Genomic DNA, 24,126 nt, shown 5'->3' with positions numbered 1-24,126 from the left:
TACCGGGTTGCGGCTGATCTTACTGATTAAAACGAGCATAAGTTTAATGAGATTCGTTAATTAATTTGGCTAAAATTTGGGAAAAACCGTTTCTAAGCTCAAAGGTTCAGGCTTGCAAAGCTGCTTAGAAACGGTTTTTCCCAAATTTTAGCCAAATTAATTAACGAATCTCATTAAACTTATGCTTGTTTTAATCAGTAAGATCAACCGCAACCCGGTACATAGCCGGATTTTCCATTTTGGCTCTTAAAAAATTTATAATAAATAAAATACGGACTCGCAGCTAAGCAACCCGACAGAGGTCGGTAGTGTTACTCCTGTCGACCCTTAACTGTAACCTTCGATTAAACTCAGGGCCGTTTCACCATCTCCGATTAACTGTAACCTTCGATTAAACTCACTCTTCGTCTCTTTCTAGGGGGACAGTTAGGCCCAGTTTCACAGTGGCCAGTTAGCTTAACTAGTAGTTAACTCTCACTCTCTGTCTCTTTCTAACCTCAAAGGTTAGAAAGAGACGGAGAGTGAGAATTAACTACTAGTTAAGCTAACTGGCCACTGTGAAACTGGGCCTTAGAAAGAGATGAAGAGTGAGTTTAATCGAAGGTTACAGTTAATCGACGTTGGTGAAACTGGCCCTGAGAAAGATATAATCTAAAAATCTGATCTTGTATTCAAGATTGTAGTTGCGCCGTTTGGCACGTTAATTTTAAAGAAGATAATTTATTATTGCATTTTATATATTTGTCAGTAGTAATTCAAATTTTCCGCCTCTGTCAAACGTATGGCCGATCAAAGCACCAATCACAAGTTGTCTGAACAGCGTTGAAATTGGTCGCGTTCAGGCAGACCAAGCCGTGAGCAGTCGAACGTGATTGGCTCTTACTTTTAGAACCAACCAATCAACGCAGAGTGTTAATAAGACGAACTCAACAGAGTTGTGCAACAGTTGTGTCTGCTGAACGCGCCCATTCTCACCTGAAGACTAGACTTTCCATTTCATATTTCGTGCCGCGTTCGATCTCTCCCTCTCTCTAGTATCTCCGTTCTCCGTCGCTCATCCTTCCTGGGCCCTAGATCACGTCGCCGGTTTGTTGCGTGTAATTTTGCAGCGTGATTTTTCGAAATGGCGCAAAATAAATTCAGTGAGATGGCCTCACGCTTCGGCAAGGGCACGAATGGAGTGCCGATGAGCCTGAAAGTTCTCGCCGCCGCGGGCGTTGCGGCCTACAGCGTTTCTAAAGCCATGTATACAGGTTAACCTCAATCTTACTTTCATTTTTACTGCTAATCGTGATAATTACTGCTAAACATTATTGTCTCTTTTGAATAAACGACGACCTTAAACGCCAGTTCAATCAACGGACGATATTCCCCAGATTTACATTATCTTGTAATCCAGCAGATATCCCCTCTGTCGTCATTACAAGTGTTTCTGATTATGTAATTTACGATGTAACTGATGCAATTTAATACATTTATGCGATACATACTTGTTTAGTCTTTTTTTCTTTATACAATAGAGACTATTCTTATTTTGTATTTTTATTGTTAATATCCTTACGAAGCTACCTTTATATCGCAAAAAAGTTACTGAATTTTCTTGCAGCATAAAACTCCTAAGAGAGTCTCATTTTGAACAAGTCAAGGATATTAAAATGGTGAAGAACAATCCGGCTTTTTTAAAGGATGGATTATAAGAAGAAATTAAATTTATGGATTTCAGTGGAGGCTGGTCACAGAGCGATCATGTTCTCTCGACTAGGAGGTATCCAGAAGGATATCATGACCGAAGGTCTGCACTTCCGCGTTCCGTGGTTTCAATACCCGATAATTTACGATATTAGGAGCAGACCTAGGAAGCTGTCCTCGCCGACAGGATCTAAAGACTTGCAAATGGTCAATATCTCGCTACGTGTTCTCTCACGTCCCGACGCCAGCACGCTGCCTTCCATGTATCGGCAACTGGGTCTCGATTATGACGAAAAGGTTCTCGGAACGACTATATACAAGAAATTTTGATCTCTCGAGTACAAAAGGAAATCTCTAAATATGATAAAAATTTAGGTGTTTAGATATTTTAGATAATTAGGTGATTTAGATATTTAACTTTCATGTGGTATAATTTCTCTCCACAAGCACATGGTTCTAATTCCAAATTTTCAAAAGTAATACAATCAAAAGCTATATATATATATATATATATATATATATATATATATATATATATTCAAGTTTCTATTTAGTAAAATTATACGCCAAAGTTTAGAACATGAAATTGATATCGTAGATTTGAAACTAAATCAAAATTAATAAACCAGGTGCTGCCAAGCATTTGCAATGAGGTGCTGAAATCTGTTGTCGCTAAATTCAACGCCTCGCAACTGATTACGCAAAGACAGCAGGTGTCCAACATGGTGCGTAAGGAATTAACGGAACGTGCTCGAGACTTCAACATTGTTTTGGATGACGTCTCGATAACGGAGCTTAGTTTCGGCAAGGAATACACCGCTGCAGTCGAAGCTAAACAAGTGGCACAACAAGAGGCCCAACGTGCCGCATTTGTTGTGGAAAGAGCCAAGCAGGAACGACAACAAAAAATCGTGCAAGCCGAAGGAGAGGCAGAGGCAGCCAAAATGATATCCTTTAAAGAAACATTTTTTTTAAGTTAATTTATAATGCAATCAATTGTGTTCTATTAATCGGATGAAACAATTGCCGCGGTTATGAATGTATTGAAAAATGCAGTTAAAACTATAAATTTTTCTTTTCTTTGTAATTGTTACAAGACTTATTGTCAAACGGTTAAGGTTTACAAGTAAACTACTGATTTGAGTATATGATTAAATTAATAATTTATAAATAACGAATACAATGATAATACTGCGTTTGAAATATATAAATGCCTTGACTGCAGTGTACCTTGGCTTAGCTGTCGGCGAGAATCCTGGATACCTGAAGCTGCGTAAAATACGGGCGGCACAGGCTATCTCTCGTACGGTGAGCATCTTCATATGGCTTCGTTATAACGTGCAAACAATCTTGATGTTTTAAAAGATGTAATGAAGTTCTTTGTAATATTCCATGTCAAGATTAATATTTCATATACTTGAAAAATTGTTAAACAATACTATATTTATATATACATAATTGTTGCTCGTTTTATTTCAGATCGCTAACTCCCAGAATAGAGTATTCCTCAGTGGCAATGGCCTGATGCTAAATATTCAAGATCCTGCGTTTGATGTGGCCTCGGATAAGCTGAAAAGTAAGAAGTAAAAATCGTCAAAGTGCGCGTCATTTTTTTTTATCTCTTCTCTCGAGTTAAGTTTTTATTGAGCCTGGAGAACATTGGCTTATGTATAATTATGTTGAAATACTGTGAATAAGATACATCATGTGTTTCGAACGCACGGATTATATATATTTTCCCATCACACTGCGCTCTCCTTTTCGCCGTCCTCGTGATCATGTTCGCAGATATCTGCTAGTTTCACCATTGCATGTTCTAAATTAATTGAATATGTCGGCATCTTGTGCGAAATAGGGTAAAATTAATTATTCTTTGGTCAAAAAGGTAATCATTGAGATCGTTGAGATGCTGAATAATTATGCCAGATTGTTAAAAATCTCAAGTAAATGAAAATTAAGAAAATGTTACCAGTTTGCAGAATGTCAAGATCGGTATATTTAAGAATAAAACCTTGTATCAGAAAATTATTTCTATTTTTTTTTCGCAAGCTCTCCCCTTTGACAATTTTTGAAACCTTTCTATAAAGAAAACAAAATTTTTTTAGCGCGCAGAAAGAAATGTGAGCGCATAAAAAGAGATAAACTTAAGATTCAGAAAATGAATTAGGAATATAACCCAATCATATGGCAAACTAATAAAATTCATAGAGAATTATCTAATAATTGGTAACGGGTACTCCGAGTTTGTCGCGCATAGGCTACACATAGACGCCCAATACTGGCTTTTTCAGGTCACATGGGAGTGAGCTGGAAGAGCTGGGACGAGGCCGCCGACCGCGCAGTTCGGAGCCTGAGTACCAGTTCCCACCAGGCACTGCCGAATGCCGAAAGGTCCGGTATCAAGACACCAGTACCTTCCGTCGTCCCATCCCTTCTGGAATCGGCTGACGATAGCGCAAAGCTGATAGTACCATTACGATAAGAGAGTTTACAATGCAAGCTTGTCCCCGCCAAACACAAGACCCCCTTTGCCCGCTGTCCTGTTGAAGAACATTGCCCTTTTGCATACGTTTTTATGACTGCTGATGATATAGGATAAGTAATACAATTGTGATATCTCGTTAGAGATGTTCATCTTGAATATACTTTTCTGCACTTTTTGAAAATAAAATATAGGCGGGAGAGAAAAGACAAAGGATAAGATAAGATCGGAATGCAAAGCAGAGATAAATAGACATATTAAGATAAATGATGTTAGAAGAAACGATTTTAATTGAGGAGTACGATTTTCATGTCGCTTTTTTTATTCTTCTTCTTCAAGCTATAAATTTTCTATGAATCTGTATATTGTATATATATATATTATAATTGCACTAAATTTAACCCTTAAATGCCACCCGGGGTCCAGCGGACCCCAGACCCTTTAGAATGATATATTTTCAAATGTTCCCGCCAAATATGGAGCTCATATTTATTTATTTATTATTTTTTATTTTTTTGATTTTGGAGCCAACATTTTAACTGTTAACGATCTTAATTTTTTATACTATGTTGAAATTGAAATTTTAACAATATAAGCATTTTATTCTTTTTTCTAAGCCTTGAACAACATTGAAAATAATTTTCATAACTAAATATCAAAAAATCAATAAGTAAGGAGACATTTTTCATGCTGGGGTCTTTTAGACCCCATGTGTCATTTACGTGATTCTTGAGAGGTGTGGCATTTAAGGGTTAAATGTCAATGACTTTAGGTGTTTAGTATTGGTGATGTAGTCATTTTATCGTTTATTCTTATCATGAAAGAATAATAATAGTAATAAAAATATAAAGGGCGTGAAGAGGAAATATTAAGTGTTAATAAGAGAAATTAATTATAAAATATTAACATGCAATGTCAGAGTAAATTATTGTTACTGTGGTTCGCATAGGCACCGTCAAAGCTGCTTATAAAAGTTTTTGAATTAAATTTTAGCGGCTTAGATTAAATCTTAGGATTTAACCCTTAAATGCCACACCTCTCAAGAATCTCGTAAATGACACATGGGGTCTAAAAGACCCCAGCAGGAAAAATGTCTCCTTACTTATTGATTTTTTAATATTTAGTTATGAAAATTATTTTCAATGTTGTTCAAGGCTTAGAAAAGAGAATAAAATGCTTATATTGTTAAAATTTCAATTTCAACATAGTATAAAAAATTAAGATCGCCAACAGTTAAAATGTTGGCTCCAAAATCAAAAAAATAAAAAATAATAAATAAATAAATATGAGCTCCATATTTGGCGGGAACATTTGAAAATATATCATTCTAAAGGGTCTGGGGTCCGCTGGACCCCGGGTGGCATTTAAGGGTTAACAAATGAAAATCTTATGTAATATTTTATTATACCTTCTTTGCGTGTGACAATCCTCAGCGAGCTCGTTCTCGTCGCTGTACGGTCTTCAGCTTGAACGGTAATTGGTTTTTTTTTCTCGTCTCTGTCACGTTCAATTTCACGAGCTGTTGGATCATCTACCTAGAGTACTTTTGTTGATATATCTTATGTGTCGCATTCGTATTTTATGTGGAAAAACAAGCAATTATCTGAGAGGCAGAGGGCGAAGTATGACGTCCCTTACGCGGGAGCGCACATGAATGAGACACGCAAACACATTTTACTATTGCATTCATTTATTTTCTTATGTTCTACTGTAATACTGTAATAACATACAAGAAATGCACTTTAATGAAACCTACAGAAGAGAATCTGAATATAAAGTCAGACACTTAACATCGCCTCGCGGCATTTCGCTCTCGTGTCCGCATATAACAAACGTGTGCTTTTTTTTTTTTCACCTCCTCAACAAACGCAAACATAGTTTCCGTCGGTTATTTTTATTTCGATCGATATAAGCGATTCGTACGACGACAATCGATTCATCCTCCCTCGCTTCCTCACTCACTCACGCATTTACTCCTCGACAAACGCAAACGGTAGTTTCCGTCGGTTTATTTTTGTTTCGATCGATATAAGATTATAAGCGATTCGTACGACGACAACCGATTTCGTCCTCCCTCGCTTTCTCACTCACTCACTCACATTTACTCCTCAACAAAAACAAAGATAGTTTCCGTCAGTAATTTTATTTCGATCGATATAAGCGATTCGCGTGAGGACAATCGATTCATCCTTCCCCATTCACTCCTCGACAAACGCAAACGTAGTTCCCGTCAGTTATGTTATTTCGCATCGATATATAAGGGATTCGTATGACGACAATCGATTCGTCCTCCCTCGCTTATCCTCACTCACTCACTCAACGCATTTAAACGCATACAGTCACGCACGCTACCACTATTCACTTGCCGTTCTGAAATATGTCATGGTGGAAAAATAAAAAAAAAAAAGCCACTTTTCTCGCGTTACCTCTCTTTGGTCGTGAGAACTAATCGAACGGTTACTGCGGTTAAAAACGGCCGGCCGTTTCAGGAAATTTCGTCTCCTCGCGTCTCCCGCTCACGCTTTCTTTTACCCTTACGCTCTTTATACATTGCGAAATGTTATCAAAACATATAAAAATTGATATATGCCCGGTATGAAATCGTCACGATTCGCACGGTGTCATTAATAAATTCTCTTTTTTTTTTCTCTACGTTTATATATAATGATATCATCCTCGTAGTGAATTTGATTGTATGTCAAGCAAAGTTGTAGGATCGCCCCGAGATGGAAGGAGTGAATTTATGACTGGCAAACCTTGCTAAAATGGCTCATAATGTTTCTGCGAGAATCAATCATTTTGCAAGAATTACACTACTTAAATTTATTTGGTTTCCTAATCTCCCCGAATGCAGCTCCAGGCCTTCAAGATCAGAAGCTCGAATTCGCATAAATTTTTTTCAAGTTACAATTTCATCTAAAGGCTAGAATCTCAGTTAAAAAGGATTCTAATAGTTCTTGACTCGCTCATTTCTGCAGGTACATTTTTTTTTTAATTTTCGTGATTGTCCCCTCATGAGAACGTTAGAAATTGTTTCGTAAACTTTCTATTCAATTTCGCTACCATAAAACGGCAGATTTTGTTTACGCGTTTAAAGCTTTCATTTCATGATTACACGATTTATCGAGCATCATTATCAAATGTATTCTGACTAGACGTTGAAAAGGTTTTTTTTCTTTTATATTTTTCTTTTATATTGCAACGCGACAGCGAAATTATTGTATAAATGTTTGTTACACAAAGGTTGACGTCACACGAATTACAAACAGGATATCCCCGTTACGTAAGCATAGGCGGCCTTTTTTTCGAGGGTCTGAATAAAAACTCCAGGAATTCAGTGAGAATGGAAGGATTTTTGTGCATTTACGCACAAAATTAGGAAAAGAATGGGCGAAGTTGTAATGACGCTGCGCTATATCTCACACGCATAAAAATAAAAATAAAATATATATATATACATATGAAACGAAAAAAGGTGAGAGAAAAAAATAACAAAAAAGAAATGAAAAAGATGAAAAAATTGTAGAACAATTAAAATCGCAACACTAGAAAATGCTAGAGAACAAAATAATTATGAAAATCTCTTCAACTTGGAAATTCTTTGATACTGACAACTTTGTGATCGTCTTTTACGCTGTTAATGAGAATTATCATCGGTAACGGCGGGCGTTAGCCAGAAACGACCAAGGAGTGGCTTTTGAAAATTATATGAATATAATTTGTGCACTTAAGAAATATGTATGTATACGGTGTGCAACATTTAAGATCTTTCTTTTCCACTCTAATGGCGCGTTCTATTTAAAGCGCACAAAACAAGACTCACCTAAGTTAATTACGAAATTGTTCATCGCGCAATGTTGCGATAAAATTATATAGCATTCTTCGCATTTCATGAATAATTCAGAGATGGAAAGTTTCGCGATATTGTTCCGTTGTCTCAGCTCCATTTTAAAGAGTGTGACTCGTAGACACCTGTAAGGTCATTGGCTGCGTTCAGCAGAAAAAGCTGCTCAATAATTCTTTAATATGATTTGGTTCTTGCCTTTAGAAAGTTCCTTTTCAGGAACTGGAGGAATACCGTCTTGAATTCTTTGATGAAAATGCGACGACCGTGATACAGACGACTAAGTTTCTAGCGTTAAGCCCTTTACACAATGCGAGGCGATAGTGATAGCGACAAAAGTGCCGACAAAGCTACGGCATTGATACACGGCATTGATACACTTCCGAAAATTTGGTCGCTGTTGCTATCGCTATCGCTATCGCCTCGCATTGTGTAAGGGGCTTTAGATGCAGATTTAAGAATCATTCTTATGGCTAGAATGAACGAAGCAAATGTTTCAAGCACGTAATTCTGGTTTAAGAGTAATACATTTTGATAGTAAATAATCGGTTAATGTTTCTATGCGAGTATTCACGGTATAATGTGTAGTCTAATAAGATAGAATTTTTAATTTATTTTCACATACATTTTCGCATACAAGCGTCATAGACTACGTTTACATAGCGGGTTATAATCCGGTTTAATAACTACCGTATATCGTATCTATCCTACCCAAAATTTTTCTTCTTTTGATTATAACGATTATTTAAATATGAACCTATTTTGATACTCTATACATTTGAATATATCTTTGATATATACATACATAGTATATATGTATATACTAAAAGTTTTCAAGTATCAAAATAGGCTCATATCTAAATGATTAATGATCAAAAGAAAAAGAATTTTGCGTTGGATAGGGTAGTTATTAAACTGGATTGTAAGCGGCTGTGTAAACATAATCTATAATGACGCTGTATGCAACTGAGAACAATTTTATTCAAATTATGAATTCTAATAAACCGTTTTTTTTTAAATTAAAAAACGATTTGGTACCCAATATATCTGAAGATAGAATTCATAAATTTGATATTGCATTCAAGATCAATTTTCTTAAATAGTTGCGCTCCTTTTGGTACGTTGCACAGCTACTCACAGCGAGATTGCTTGGAGTTTTTCCAAGGATCTCCAAGTGTATGAACCAATCATGTCAAAGAACCACTAGGTGTTTTTACTAAGCTGCTTTTTCGGCCGAACGCAGCCAGTGGCACTTAAGCAATAAGCAAACCAATTACAGTCGGTTCTCGACTGTGATTGGCCGATTCGCTTATCACTTAGGCTTTACGTCTTACGCGATAACGTCGGTTACATCAGGAGCTTGAGTAAATTACACGTTCTGATGTCTGCGCATTATCACGCTTCGCGAAGCGAGCTTTCGCAACGTGTCGCAGGACGTTCCTGTTGATGGCACGTCGTGTCGGAACGATGCCGCATTAGTCTTACATTGAATCACGCTGACACAAAAGCGACGTTGAAACGTATACAGACTTCTTTTTTCTCCCGCATTCCCGCGTGTATTTCTCTCTCACACACAGCAGATTCGCGCTGCACGAATTCGCGCGAGCCGACTTCGATCGGCAGTCGAACTATAACGCAACCATACACGCGAGCGCACACGCAAAGACACACACACACACATACACACATACACGAAAACACGCATACACGCGTACGAGTCAACGGAAATGAGATAACGAAAGGGAAAAAAAAAACGAAAAAAGAAATCAATCGCTACGGATCACACCTTTTGTAATAAATTCATCGTTCATCAAACATTCGAATTAGAACGAACCCCGCATTCCTGGCGCGCGCGCGCTTAGCGCCGCCCGAAACTCCGGAGTAATTTTGGAGTAATTTTGTTCGCTTCGTTAACGATCGCGAGTTTTAAATCTAAATCTTGCGATTCGACCCGAGAACCGGGGCGGCTTGAACGTTTGGCGCGCCAAGATGCGCCAGAAATGCGGGCTGATTGACGCGCTATACCATACTGTTGTTGAAGGATTCACCCGTCGAAGGACCACAAGAAAAAAAAAAAAAAAAGAAAATGAAGCACAGGTCAGGTTCCTCGACACACCTGTTCCTAGGTGCGCCAGTAAAGAGGATTAATAATACGCGATACTTTTTGAGAGCAACAGGTTACATCTTCGGCACATACTTTTTATTTTTTCCTCCACCTCGCTTAATCTCGCGGCGATTCGGTTCGATTATATCTTAGTGGCTCGTTTTCCTTAGTTCGGCGGCCTTTTATGTTTTAATCGCGCGCTAATTACCTAGAATAATATTGCGAGTTCAGACGGGACGCGGGGGAGGGGGAGGGGGATGGGGAGGGGGAGAGGGAGAGAAGGGGAAGAGGGGTAAAACGAACGCAAATCGAAACGCTGAAAGTGGGCTGAACAATTTGATCGTTCGTCCATTATACCGTAGGTTTCGTACAACGACGGGGATTGTTCGATCGAAACGGCCGAGATTTTGCCGTTACAAGCTACACATGCCCTACAACTTAATCGGCTTTATCTATACAGTTAATTAAAAATTATTATTTGTTGGATCATAAAAGTACGTTTAAATTAAAAGTGTTATATTGCAGTCTCATTCCAGGATTTTAAGACTGTTTACAAGCGGACATAATCTACGTCCACGTGTATGAAGAAATTCGTACGAATTCTTTCTCCCACCTTAAACGAAAGTTCCTTTCATTTATGGATTTTATTACTTCCTACGAGTTTTTGTTTATCGATATATTTAATATAACGAATTTAATTCAACACGTTTTAACTCATCGCTATGTATACGCGGAGAATTGCTGAACACTTCGGACTTAAATACTGTCTTGCTAACGAATATTAACGCAATTAAAGGAGAATAGAGATATTTGTTTTTAAATAAAATATTTAAGATGTCTGGAACTATATATGTAATCGCATTACACTGCCTTGTAATGCATTCTCTTAGAACACTCTAGATGCAAATGAAGATTCGACGATACGAAAAACATATATTCCTAAAGAGAGTAAGATAGCCTCGGAGGAAGAAAGGAAGAATCCGAAACTCTATAGTCTCTATACGACCATAAAGTATTACAAGATTCACGAATGTCTCTTTAACAAAGTGGATAATATGAACAATTGAAACTAATAATAACAGTACGGCCATGGCCGTCCAAGAAGGACGGCGTAAAATCACACGAAACGATTAAACAAACTATTAACAGTATTTTTTCGTTATACAACACAGCGCATGTGTGCGGTCGGTGATAAAAAGATTGTAACATTTTTCTCTCTTCAACAAGCGAGGACGATCTCACGAGAAAGAGAGATTATTCTGTTAGGTTCGTCTTTATATTTGTATCCTGGCGCTAAACCACAACTCTATACAGATTAACGATTTTTCGCGTGTACGGCTGTACGCTGAGGCTCATCGAAAGAAAAGATATCGCAACCCTATCGTCATCGATCGACACATGTCCGGGTGAGATATGAAAGGGATGAGGGATTTACTAAATTCATATACAAGCTGGCGAGAGATTCAGTCTTTGTGTGTAAAAAAGAATAGTTTCTATAACATTACGATATTTATGATATTCATGCTTGCGATTAATTAAAATGTTTATTCACGTGACATCACGGTGTTCATCACGAAGAAGAAGAAAAAAGGTAGAAGAAGGTATTCCCCTGATTAGCGATTACGGCGATTATCGTTTCATCGCGGGACAATCGATCATCGATTCTCGGCTCCACGGAGAGTGCTCGGCTCTATCGTATAGGGATGCGTCGATCGTTGATGTCACTGCACCGAGTAGGTTTGAATAAGTTACGAGTAATCAACAAAAATTCAAATAAAATGGCGACTTAGTCTGCTATCCCACAATGCTCTCCTAATTCTCAACGCAAAAGAATCAGTTTTGCATTAAACGGAAACGCGAATGACAGAAATCCAACGAGTTTCTATACTCGTTGACACAAGTTGCATTCCGTGTCAGCAAAATATTTAAATTCTGAAATTATATACCATTTTATTTTACTTGATGACGATCGCGGAGTATAATTTCAATCAAAAAATGTATAAACTCGTACATTTTCATTAATACGCCTGCAAGACTAAATTAAAATTCCACCTATAATCTAATCACTTGAATATAACTTACATTTAAATCATCGTGTGAATGCTAAAATATTAAATATTAAATATGAAAAGTAATATTTGCTATGATAATGTAGGATAAACATTATAGTCGCAAGCACCAAACGTTTACAGAACGCGAAGATATGACAAAGAAACTGTCTTGAAGAACTTCTTGGCCCCATCCTTTTAATAATAAAAGCCACTTTTTATTTGATATTTCACTATTATACCTCAAGAAAGTACATAAATTAACTCTTACAATCCAAATAAATTAAAATTTTTAATTATGGAATTTAATAAACCTACTTTAAGATTTTTCTCAGGGATATAATCGCGATTAATAAAAATATATGAGAACACGCTATAACTCAGTAATAGTTAATTAGTAATTAATTGTTAGATTGGATAAAAAGTATTTTTGGATTTTGAAGATCCGGAGAAAATCTCGATTTGACCATTTCTTTGCTCAGAAAACCAAAAAATTTCGGGACAGCGATGTACTACTTGGTAGATGTCGATTTGTATTTATATTGCGAACAAAATGATGCGTGTTATGAAACAAAAATGACAATATTATTAATCTTACGACAACGTTATCGTCTTGTTGTCGTTTTATCGGGAAAAACTTTTTACACAGTCTAATTGGATATATCAACTATAGCCCATCGTTATATTGTTTATTCTAGGAAAGTGAGAGAAAAGTTGCGTTCGGTGTCATTTCCCTTTCCTTTCTTGTTAGCTAAATAGATATCGACGACCCTGCTTTAAGCATCATTAAGATCTGATGACTGATACCGCATATAAAACTGATGAGATACATCCCTTACTTTAATCATGATGCACGATAGGTAGAGCTAGAAATATGCTATGCCTTACATATCACAGAGCTACGCGTACACCCGCTATCTACATTGTTATTTCATTTAAAAATTGCTGTTTATTTAAGGGGAAGTAGAGAAAAAAGAAAAGAAGAAATAAGAAATTTTTTTTTTAATATTCAATGAAATAATTATAAAATAATATATACATATATTATATAATTATTTTATAAATTATTATGCAATAGTTTGTATAAAATAATCCACTTTTTAGAACAAAATAAAATGCAGATAGCATTGACAATAATTATTAATATTGATGATGGTCTTTTTTCATCGGGAAAACTTAAAATTAGCTAATTAACTAATATTAGTCGGTTAATTTTATAGCGAATTACTCTATATTATTTTCTTTTTCGATCGCCTCGATCGGAAATCGTCGCGACTTGATAGCGGGCATACGCAATGCGCGAGAGTATTCAGTATTTTTTTCATGCTCGCAACACGTTTCCTATTATTATATCACTATTCATCGACGTACGCAGTCAGATTGACAAAGTAGGCGCGTCGAGCTTAATATTCGTCGATCAAAAATCCTAGAATCCAAGGATCCTCCAATTCGAAGATTCAGCAATCAAAGAAAAATCCAATCTTTCGGAGATAAAACCACGTAACACGTCCTTTTGAGGTGCACATCTTTGAGGAGAAGACAAGAAGAACAAGCAATTAAAATATTAAATATCTCCCACGGTTATTAAGTACCCGTGTTCTGCAACTTGAAGTAAGATTTTAAGAAAAAAAAGGAAGGACAAGAGATTCTAAAGTAATTTTCAAGCGCGTTCCCAGAGCTTAAAATCTCCGTTTCCTATATAATTCCAAAAAGATGTCAGACTCGCAAAGTTTCGATTGTCCGAAGTCATTATATTCCAAGATTGTTCACAGCTGTGGAAGTTTGAAACTTTTGTGTTTCAAAACTCGAGAGTGCTAGAGCTCCGAAAGTCCTAGCTACCAAAGTTTCGAAACTTTTCGTACTCGCGAATATCTTTAGGGTATTAAAATACCAATACTTCTCTCAGTTCCTAATATTCGAGGAATTGACGAATCTAAAGTTGGGAAGATTTAGAGCGGCAAAAAATCCAGGACTTGAACAATTCTGTTTTTTATTCGTTCTTAAAATTCATCCACGAAATGTATGAAAAAACAAAACTGAGATATCAGCAATCAGGAATATGAACCTTCAAAGATGCAAGGATCCGAGAACACGAGCATCCCGATCCAGGAACCACGAATATCCCACTTCGTTGAACATTATTGACTATCGTTTATGTTTCTTTCGTAAAAAACACTGGAGATTCTACGACAATTAACGATGTCCCAAATCAATCCACGGCTCATGTTCGAGTACGTACCTAGAGTACGTGGATCTAAACGAGTCGAATGGGATTTTCTTTTCTGCAAACAGGACACACCTTTGCGTCCCAGCATTTCGTGCACTGTGTGTGCGTGACGAGTTGTTAATTATTTTATAAAAGCGAGTCGCGAGTGAATAATCGCCACGCGGCAACAATTAACAATCATTAATTAATAGCGTTCCTGCGCGAGAGCGTTTCTACATTTATTTATCCGATATCGATTCTCTGGCCTGTTCAGGAAGTTTAAATAAAAAGAGCTAAATCCTTAACTAATCGTATATTTTAAGATTATTAGAAATATTCGGAAAAAAAAATAATGAAAAACTTAAGGAAACACAAATTTCATGACGAAGATAATTAAGCGGAATAATTATAAAAAGGTATATGATTAGCTACATGTTATTAAGAAACGAAATCAATGAGCTTTTTTAAGAAATTAAAGAAATCTTTTACGAGCCGTCTATTTTTCCTGATTGAGACCAGAGAATTATCTTCCTCTCTTTTTCTTTCGTTTTTAAAATCACTGTCTCTTTCTATTTCCTTCTCAATAATTACATGATATACGGTGGTATGTGCAGAGTAATCTGGAGGCTCGCAAAATTGCTACACGCTGCTAATAAAATGTATCACATGCCCCAACAGCGTGCGCCAATCGTTAGTTTAATAATTAATTCGGGCATGTTGATCAAAAAACGTCCTCCGGTACCACAAAGGGCTGCTTCAGAATACAACAATATGTTATATCCTTAATTCATTATGCGTAAGATGGTTCAACTTTCAACCAGTATCTTCTAACTCCACGAAATATATAGGTTCTTCAGGTCAATTAAATTCGAAAATTCAGCCCTGTCTAAGGGCCAAACATTTAAAATTCATGAATTCAAGTTCTTAAGGATTTTATTCTTTCCACGTTGAAGATTTTTTTCAAATCAAGAATGTCCTAGAATGTCTGTCCCAAGAGAGAATGTCTATCCTGAGTTCTAGAAAGTAATGTTGAAAGAATAAAAATAAGCTCAAGATTCAAAGTTTATCAAGTCCGCCTAATCCGCGAAATCAGAAGCAAGTCACTGGTTGAAGAGTTGAAGCATCAGCGAAAAGTAGCATAATTATTATTGTTCACCGGAGTGATAGGTGACGACGGCGCATTTAATACTCTAATTTGGTTGCTTGTTAACTAAAATAGCAGGTACAACTGAAAAATCAGATTAGTATCGATGGCGGCCAGCCTGCGCGCACGGTGCGCAGAGACAAGACCACTCAGTGGCCAATTGCATAAACATCAAACAACAATGTATCATATAATCATTCGTTGGTTCAACAACAAATCACTTTCGATATATATATAAAAATAAGGTATCAAACTTTGCATCAAGGTACACAGCCATCATGACTACGTGCTTAATTTACGTTGTCCTCTAAAAGCCATCTGCATGTCTTCAAGGATCCAGCGTTCAAAACCCGCCAAGGATCTCTGGATTCTAGACTTCTAGAAAGTCGGGGAGTCCAAGAAGTTAAACATTTAATATTCACAGAGGATGCCCAAAGATTTAGGATCCACGAACTTAAATGTGCGAGAACGAAGGATATATTCGAGAATCTCGAAGAAAAAGTACGGATCTCTAAATACATGAGAATTAGAACATCCAAGCCTTGAATCAGAACTTTAATTAGGCATATAGGAATCTTCTAGAGTGAGGGATTCCAGAGAAACCAACATTCTGAGAATTTTCAGAAGCTAGAGTTTAAATACATTGTGTTGAAAAAGTTCAATGTAACATAATGACATTTAAGACTCAAAGCATCCAAGTATCCAAGTTCTGGATAGACTCAGAGGTCCTGTAAGTACAAGTCTCAGATTATCCGCTGACTTCAGAATTTCAAGAATCCAGAGACCTCAAAGCTCGTTTGAATTTTTATAAGATTATCGGAGCACGAGATACTTATTTTTAACGCTACGATTAGTTGTATCGGGGAGAGAGTGAAAGAGAAAGAGAGAGAGAGAGAAGAGAGAGAAACAGAGTGCCTAAGATAGGTTTAGTTCCCGTCAGAGAAGCTGTTTTATAGATAAATAGATGTTCCTGTTGTTCTAGTTTGTCTTTCTCTCTCTTTCTCTCCCTCTTGTTTCTTTGCTTTTTCTCTCTTTTTTTTTAATTTCCCGTTCCCGAAACAAAGGGCACGACAATTTGTTCGTTATGCCGGGGCACATAAAAAACGGCTTAATTTTTATGCAAAAGGCCTTACAAATTTCCTTCCTATAGAGCATATCGCGCGTTTTATCCCCTGGGTTTTTCTTCTGCGTATGTGTAATCACGCGAATTATATATATAAATAAATTATAAATTAGTACATTTGATATATAGTCTTAATCCACCCCCTTCTATATGTTTCGTGCATTTCGGAAAAAAGCATTTATATAATATAGCTACAATAATACTCGCATAAGAGGATTATTATTTATTCTCAATTATATCAGTAGAGGGATTCGTGAACCATCAACACGATGATTAACATCTAGGATCGATATTATATCATGAATGCTCATTGCTAACGGTGCTAAATGCTACATCAAGAATTTGAAAACTGGAATGTGCCTCGATTAATTACCGCTTCCGTTATTTCTGCTGATTTAACAATTTGAGTCCATTTAACTTGTCAGACTTCTCAACTAAGCAAAAAAGACGAGTAAAGAGACAACAAGATGTATAAAGAGAGTGCGACCAAAAAACATACATTAATATTTATACATGCCGCACTAAAAAAATATTCCTTTACTTTTAATATAATAATAATTTAATAAGATAATTTAATAAAATAATTTAATATCTATAATTTATAAATAAAAAATTTAATATATATATATATATATTTATAAGTTAATAACTTTTCAAATTTAATAGTTTTCACTTTTTTTGCATATTTGTACTTTTAATAATTTATAATTTAAATTTATAAATGACAAAGTGTGACCGATACTCTTGAGTTTTCTGAGTGTTTTGGCCTTTAACTTTTGGCAGTTACACGAGTTATTATGCGTCCTAATATCGCGTTAATCGAACTCAAATTGTTAAGTATTAAATAATTTGCTTTAAACAACAAATCTAATTTTTCTATCGAAAACATGACTTCTTGGATAATAACTCCGTCGTGATTAACATCTCGAAATAAATACTATTTTGTATGTCGACCGGGCACAATTCCAGAAAAAAATAAATGAAAAAGAAAATGAGAACAAGTATTACGTTAAGAATAGTATAGATAGACTGCCGATACGTTAAAGTGTTGGTGTTGACGAAAAATTGAAAATCAAGACTACTTACAAAAAGCATATTTCTATAATCAGATCTTTTTCGAAAAATGGTCGTAAAAAAACCTAACAATTTCTTTTTGAGCAAAGTTAATTTCTTTTTAGAAGGCGTTAAAATTCCCAAAGCAAAATCTTGAGATTGCAATTAATTGAAGTGTGCGAGTAACTAATAGAAAAATTATAAAATAAAACTTTGCAATCTTTATGAGTCAGTTAACCGTTATCGGCAGTCTATCATAATAAATTGGATCCACTACCCAATGCAAGAGCGATCCAAATAAAGCCCGATAGGCGGGACATACTTACTTTTCATTTAGCCCGTACCCCGATGGTCTTACATCGTGGGAGGCGTCACTGCTGCACCGGTGTGGGCGGGTACGGGTAACCGTACGGCGGCACTGCTTGAAACTGGCCATAGCCCATCGATTGGTAGGCACAGGCACCAGCGTTGGGCGGCGGTCGGTTGGTCTGGAAGAACTTGTTGTTGACGAGATTCTGGATCCCGGAGTCCGCGTGTCCACCGGACGGCATCATGAAGGGCGGCGGCATCGAGTAGACATTGGGCCCGTTCTGATTGCCGCTGAAGCCGTTTTGCCGACTTTGGAAACGATTACCCTGGTATCCAGTTCTGCCTTGGTACCTGGGTGCGCTGGTAGCCTGATGCACGGGTTGTTGACATGTGTTGTTAGCCGCTTGTTGGTAGCTGTTCGGTTGGTAGCCAGTAATGGATTGTCGTTGCTGGTGCTGTTGCTGATAGGAATGCTGTGGTTGGTAATTGTTCTGCCGATTGGTTTGATAGCCATTGTTGCGAGGATGACGTGCCACGCTTTTCTCCTGAATCATCTGATTGTGATGTCCAGGCTGTTGGTTCGTCTGCAACATATGCTGCCAGTTGCTTATCGTCGGGCTGATGTTGTTTCTAGGACTTCCATGAGAATTGGTATCTTTATTGCCTCGTACGTGGCTCCACCGTTGCCGTCCCTTGCCGTATTGGTTCCTCATAGAATTTGCCATGTCCGCCAATTGTGGGTTTATAGCTTGACCGGCCTCCTCCAGCACTGCGATCAGCTCTTTCGCCTGTCTCGCATTGTTCGGTGTAAAGTAAGCATACGCAGTACCTGCGCTCTGGCAGCGACCGGTTCTGCCGATCCTGTGGATGTAGTCCTCGGAGCTGTTGGGATAATCAAAATTGATGACGTACTTGACGTCCTCGACATCCAAGCCACGCGCAGCCACATCTGTCGCGACCAAGATCATAGTCTTCCCATTGCGAAATTCTGATAGAACATAATCGCGCTCCGGCTGCGATTTGTCACCGTGAATCGAGATCGCGGACCAGCCTTCGCGTTTAATTGCCTTCGTGATATCATCCACTTTCTTCTTTGTCTCCACGAAAATGATCATCTTGTTGCAACGTTCGGATGCAATTTCGCGCAGCAATTGCGACAATTTCGTTTCCTTCTCGTGTTCCTGACAGATCTCAATAATTTGCCGAATGTTGTGGTTGGCTGCCAAAGTTAGAGACCCGATATTGATCTGGATATAATCAGTGAGAAAGTCTTCGGCGAGGGCCTGCACTTCTTTGGGCCAAGTGGCGGACCACATGAGTACCTGCCGATCAGGTCGAATCTGCTCGATGATTTTGCGTATCTGTGGTTCGAAACCCATATCCAGCATTCGATCAGCCTCGTCCAAAACCAGATATGTGCACCTACGCAGATTCGTGGTACCTTTCTCGAGGAAATCAATCAGTCTACCGGGTGTCGCGATACAGATTTCCACTCCGCGTTCAAGATCCCGAGCTTGAGGTCCCTTCGGCGAGCCGCCAAAGATGCAAGTGTTGCGGATGCACGAGGACGAGCCGAAATCACGTGCGACCGTTTGGATTTGTTGAGCCAATTCGCGCGTGGGAGCGAGAATCAGAACAATTGGTCCGTCGCCACGGCTGAGGCGAGGCTGATGGTTGATGTGCACCGTTGCCGGAAGGATATACTAAAATAGATATAGGAAATAGTAATGCGAACAAAGAGGCATTTAAATTTTTTAAATCTTTCAATAATATCTATATATTTTCTATAATTTGTTATCGAAAATTAGATATTTTTCAAAAATCTAAAACATTTAGATGCCTTTTTATGTACATCACAGTCTTTCCCGATTCCCTTTCAGATTAGCGATCAGTTTCTAAATAGTTTTTACTCGAATTATTTTATCAATTTTTATCAACTAATTAATTCAATTAAGATGCTGTACTTACCGCTAAAGTTTTCCCGGAACCAGTTTGAGCGATTCCAACTAAATCTCGTCCGCTGAGTGCGATCGGCCAGCCCTGAGCTTGAATCGCAGTGGGCTCGGCGAAGCCTTGCTTCCTGATCTCTTCCATCACATAGTCTGGAAAGTTGCTCTCTTCGAAGGCTTGAATGGGAGAAGGCGTATTATTGCCCGCTACAGTGATCTCCTTGCTCGCATGATATTTGTTGATCTCGTCAGGTGATCTGTTCACGATATTGATGTGGGGAACGTATAAATTCTTTGCTATTACGGGCAATTTTCCCACGTCCCAATTAGGCTTCTTCAGTAAATCGCCTGGAGTTTTCTTATGATTTTGCTTCTTTACACCGTAATCCTTTTGAGTCTGTTGCTGACTGTTCCAATAAGTTCCACCAACTCCTCCATTGCGGTTGGCATGATCTCGAGTCCCTTTAGGTCTGAAACTAATTAAAACCTTCATTTGAAAAGCAGCACGTAAAAAGGATTATTTTTCGGCTGACTCATGATTTCAATGACTTTTCATAGAAATATATTTTTATTTGTTCATTCAATCAATGTTGACTCTATAATCCTGAGTGGATCTTGACCTGTTCTAAAAATTCTGACTGCCTCTTTATGAGCATTCGCAATAGTAAGTGATGTTATTTAGCCATATTAGCAACCCTGAACTTGAGAGCCTTTATGCAGATTACATAATTCGCAATGCTGTTCTCTTTTAGTACCAATTTTTGAATTTTAAAACAAGATAAAAGTTCACGAGGTCAATTGTGTATCTTAAAATGAGATAAAAATTAAGAAAGTGAACAAATTTACTAGATTTCAACAAATGAAATTGTAGATACTCTAGTGAATTTCCTCCCTTTCATAATTTTCACCTCGTTTCAAGATACACACTAGACCCCCTGCTGACGTAGCTACCTGAAGAGACACACCTTCTTTTTCTTGGGAGTTCCTAATAAGAAAAAGGGGCGTGGCACCAGGAAAGAAAAATATTTTTCTTTCCTGGAGGTACAAGTCTCCCCTTAAGTCTCTTATCCATATGGAAGGGATTCAGCGACGAATCTAAAGCCAGACCATACGCGATTCGTGTCTCGAAACAGTTGGAGATTCGTCGTTCGTGTGAGGTTCACGAATAGGGTGAATGGACATATTTGTCGAGCTTGCACTCGTTGTTTACCATTCACGCCAATTCGTCAGTGAAGCGATTTCTCTTGTGAAATCAAACAACGTAAATCATTACGAATTGCGCGTAGTCTGGCATTAGTTTAAGAGCCACTTTTTCCAACGTCTGTTAACTCTAATCGATCGTTAACAGACGTTGGAAAAAGTGGCTCTATATATGCTAAGTAAAACGCTAGGTAAAACGCTGCGAGAAAAGATAGCCTAACGTTACATGCCCTTCCTCCCAATGCCTCGCTGCACACCTATAGTGCAACCGCGAATGCACGCGCTCATTCGTAGATCCTTACTAATTAATTTCTTATTAATTTATTGCGACAATCACAAATCACAGGGCTTTTCTATCCAGTTTAATCCATTCTACTTGCTCACGAGAAGCGTTACACCAATTATCGAATATGTATACAGGACAACTCGTAATCTATAAATGGGTTTATTTCTGAAAAAAGAATAGGGAAATAACAAACAAGGGAAATAACACAAGGGATTAATTTATTTTCCATCTGGGACATGTAATCGAAATGCGATTGCAAAGAATATGTATTTGTAAAGTGTGCTACACAGAAATTATTTGTTTTACACGTTTATCAAGAGAAACACAATATACTGTCACGAGCTAAGTGTACGCGCAGCGAGACACAAACCGTGTATCTTTTACGATTTACAATTTACATCATGTACCGACATATTTCTCTGACAAAGGAAATTTTCAGATAATTTATAAAAAGAGAAACCACGAAAATAATTTCTCCATTTAAAAATATTTTTATTATTTGCGCAATTAAAATATAATTCCATAAAAAAAAATATATATATATATGTATATTTATAATCAAACATATCCACCTAAATGTTAAACTAACATTAATATTACAATAGATTGCGAACAAAAAAAAAAAGAAATTTGTACTGAAATGAGATTGAATCCTCAAATATATATCTCGAATCACGTTTCTTACTAACTGTGCTATTTAGAGTCTATCCAGACAAACTTGCATAGCGCATAAACATAAGCATAAAAAATTCATTGTCTATATACATATGTATAAGGAAATAGATCAATCCATTTCCTTATGCATATGCTTATGCACCTGTGCAAGTTGTCTGGGTAGACCCTCACAAGGTAGGGTCCTACACTGCGTAGGATCCTACTTAGCGCTTGAAACACCAAAGTCTTGGACACGTGTATCAATTTATTTTCAATATAATACGCGATTTAATACGCGGAGGACAAATAATATTCAGGAAAAAATATTACTCCAAATTACATTAAGGATAATAAAAGACAAAGACCAAGATATTAATGGGATATGCAATCTAACAATAAGTAGCATTCACAATCCGATCTTATATTCAAGCTCGTCCTAAGTCTTCGAAGATCATCTAATCTTAAGGTTCCAGCTAACAAAGTGATATATTGATGATATAATCTTTCTTTGGGAGCTTTTCCAGCGAGCGACGCAAGTCGACACAGGTGTTGTTTTGTCTTTGTTACTCATTGTCGACTTGTGTCGCTCGCTGGAAAGTTCCCAATATTATTATAAATTACGATCATTATAATACGATCGAAATCGTATTTGAAACAATCTTAAATATGGATCTTAAAATCTCGAACACGTGGGCCATATTTACTGGATATTTTACGAATTATCTATTATCTGAACAAACGATAAAATGCATATCGATTTTTTTCATTGCTCTATCTGTAAAATCGAAATATAATATTTATAATTTCTTTATTAGTAATGAAAATAATGGTCTGATAAAAAAAGTCTCTGGCTCGGTCACTTCTGACCTTCTTGCCATATAATCTTATTTTCTTTTTTTACGATAATCATGTATTTTAATAAATTTATTGTCAATATCTGTTAGGTAAAATCCGTCGGGCACAGAAGTCTTAAATCCGTCGGATACCTTTATAGAAAATGGAGCGAGTAACAGTAAGCTTGTGACTAAAATGGCGGCTGTCGAGCAGAGCAAGACTGAAGCAAGACCGAAATCTGCATTGAAGCCGTTTGGCCCGTTTTTTTCGACGATCGAATGCTAATCTAGAATGCGAATTGCGAAAGGACGTCAAAGGACGTACTTGTGATTTTGCGAGTACCCGTTCGTATACATTCCAATGCCGTTCTTGGTCGGCAGGAGAGATACGCTGCGAAGGGCTGGGAAGTTGCTGGAACACAGGAGGGGTGTCAATCGCCAACGGTCTGGAATAGTCTGGATGTCGAGGGTCTTCGGGTCTTGGGCTTCGTACGATCCGTTATGCTGTCGCGCGTCCAAACTGAACTCGCGGGCAAGCAACGTGCCACGACTCGGCACGGCAGCGAATCCACGAACTCAATCCACAGGAACCGGCGAACTGGAGCTATGGCGGAGAAGCTCCGGACGGGACGGAAACGGCCAACTGGGAGAAGAATCGAGATACGTCCCGTTCGCGCAACATCGACCATCGACCCAGGTTCCCGGGCATGCGCGTCGCGCGATCAGCGCGATGCCATTTATTCATGTATATGTATATATGCATACGTATATATACGTATACATACGCCAAGATCCAAGATGCTATCCAATTAAAGGCTGTTAAAGGCCTAGTTTACATCGATCTCTTGATACGCGTATTTAAAAGTAGTATATTTGAGCTGATCAGCCAACAATCAAACTAATTTACTAGTTATTTACTATTTAATACGCGTATCAAGTGATCGATGTAAACTAGGCCAAAGGCAGATATTTATAGGCCGATAGGTATTGGCCTATAGTTTACAGCAATCTCTTGATACGCGTATCAAATAGTATATTTGAGCTGATCAGCCAATAATCAAACTAATTTACTAGTTATTTATGATTTAATACGCGTATCAGGATTATCAAGTGATCGGTATAAACTAGACCATTTACTAATGGCTTCTGCACACAGGACGCGGAAACGCTTGCCGCGCGGCAAGAAACGACGCGGTAGCCAA

The 24,126-nt window shown here is 37.6% G+C and overlaps 2 protein-coding genes across 2 annotated transcripts; one reads left to right on the top strand and one right to left on the bottom strand.

Moving 5' to 3' along the window:
* The first annotated feature begins 1,032 nt into the window (after positions 1-1,032).
* On the top strand, positions 1,033-5,192 carry Phb2 (prohibitin 2). The gene is made up of 6 exons (XM_071709697.1): positions 1,033-1,253; positions 1,724-1,986; positions 2,319-2,636; positions 2,920-2,997; positions 3,169-3,265; positions 3,981-5,192. Exons 1-6 carry the CDS (start codon positions 1,124-1,126, stop codon positions 4,169-4,171), a joined length of 1,077 nt encoding a protein of 358 aa, XP_071565798.1. The 5' UTR covers positions 1,033-1,123; the 3' UTR covers positions 4,172-5,192.
* A 647-nt stretch (positions 5,193-5,839) lies between these two features.
* LOC139774437 (uncharacterized) lies at positions 5,840-23,617 on the bottom strand. Its single transcript, XM_071709696.1, has 3 exons — positions 23,250-23,617; positions 19,971-20,427; positions 5,840-19,705 (listed from the first exon to the last, which is right to left on the bottom strand). The coding sequence occupies exons 1-3, from the start codon at positions 23,279-23,281 to the stop codon at positions 18,065-18,067; spliced, it is 2,130 nt and encodes a 709-aa protein (XP_071565797.1). The 5' UTR covers positions 23,282-23,617; the 3' UTR covers positions 5,840-18,064.
* Between the last annotated feature and the right edge of the window lie 509 nt (positions 23,618-24,126).

Source organism: Temnothorax nylanderi, unplaced genomic scaffold, assembly GCF_030848795.1.
Source record: "Temnothorax nylanderi isolate EJ_2023f unplaced genomic scaffold, tnyl_v1.0 TNYL_tig0081_pilon, whole genome shotgun sequence".
Lineage (NCBI taxonomy): Eukaryota > Metazoa > Arthropoda > Insecta > Hymenoptera > Formicidae > Temnothorax > Temnothorax nylanderi.
This window is presented reverse-complemented; position numbering and strand designations above follow the sequence as displayed.

What these genes read in the sequence shown, in the direction of transcription:
- Phb2 (XM_071709697.1), top strand. Translation starts at nt 1,124, where the DNA reads ATGGCGCAAAATAAATTCAGTGAGATGGCCTCACGCTTCGGCAAGGGC. An exon ending in TTCTAAAGCCATGTATACAG is followed by an intron (nt 1,254 to 1,723) that starts GTTAACCTCAAT and finishes TATGGATTTCAG; the next exon opens with TGGAGGCTGGTCACAGAGCG. An exon ending in CACAGGCTATCTCTCGTACG is followed by an intron (nt 2,998 to 3,168) that starts GTGAGCATCTTC and finishes GTTTTATTTCAG; the next exon opens with ATCGCTAACTCCCAGAATAG.
- LOC139774437 (XM_071709696.1), bottom strand. Translation starts at nt 23,281, where the DNA reads ATGTATACGAACGGGTACTCGCAAAATCACAA. An exon ending in GGGTACTCGCAAAATCACAA is followed by an intron (nt 20,428 to 23,249) that starts GTACGTCCTTTG and finishes GGTTTTAATTAG; the next exon opens with TTTCAGACCTAAAGGGACTC. An exon ending in GTTCCGGGAAAACTTTAGCG is followed by an intron (nt 19,706 to 19,970) that starts GTAAGTACAGCA and finishes TATCTATTTTAG; the next exon opens with TATATCCTTCCGGCAACGGT.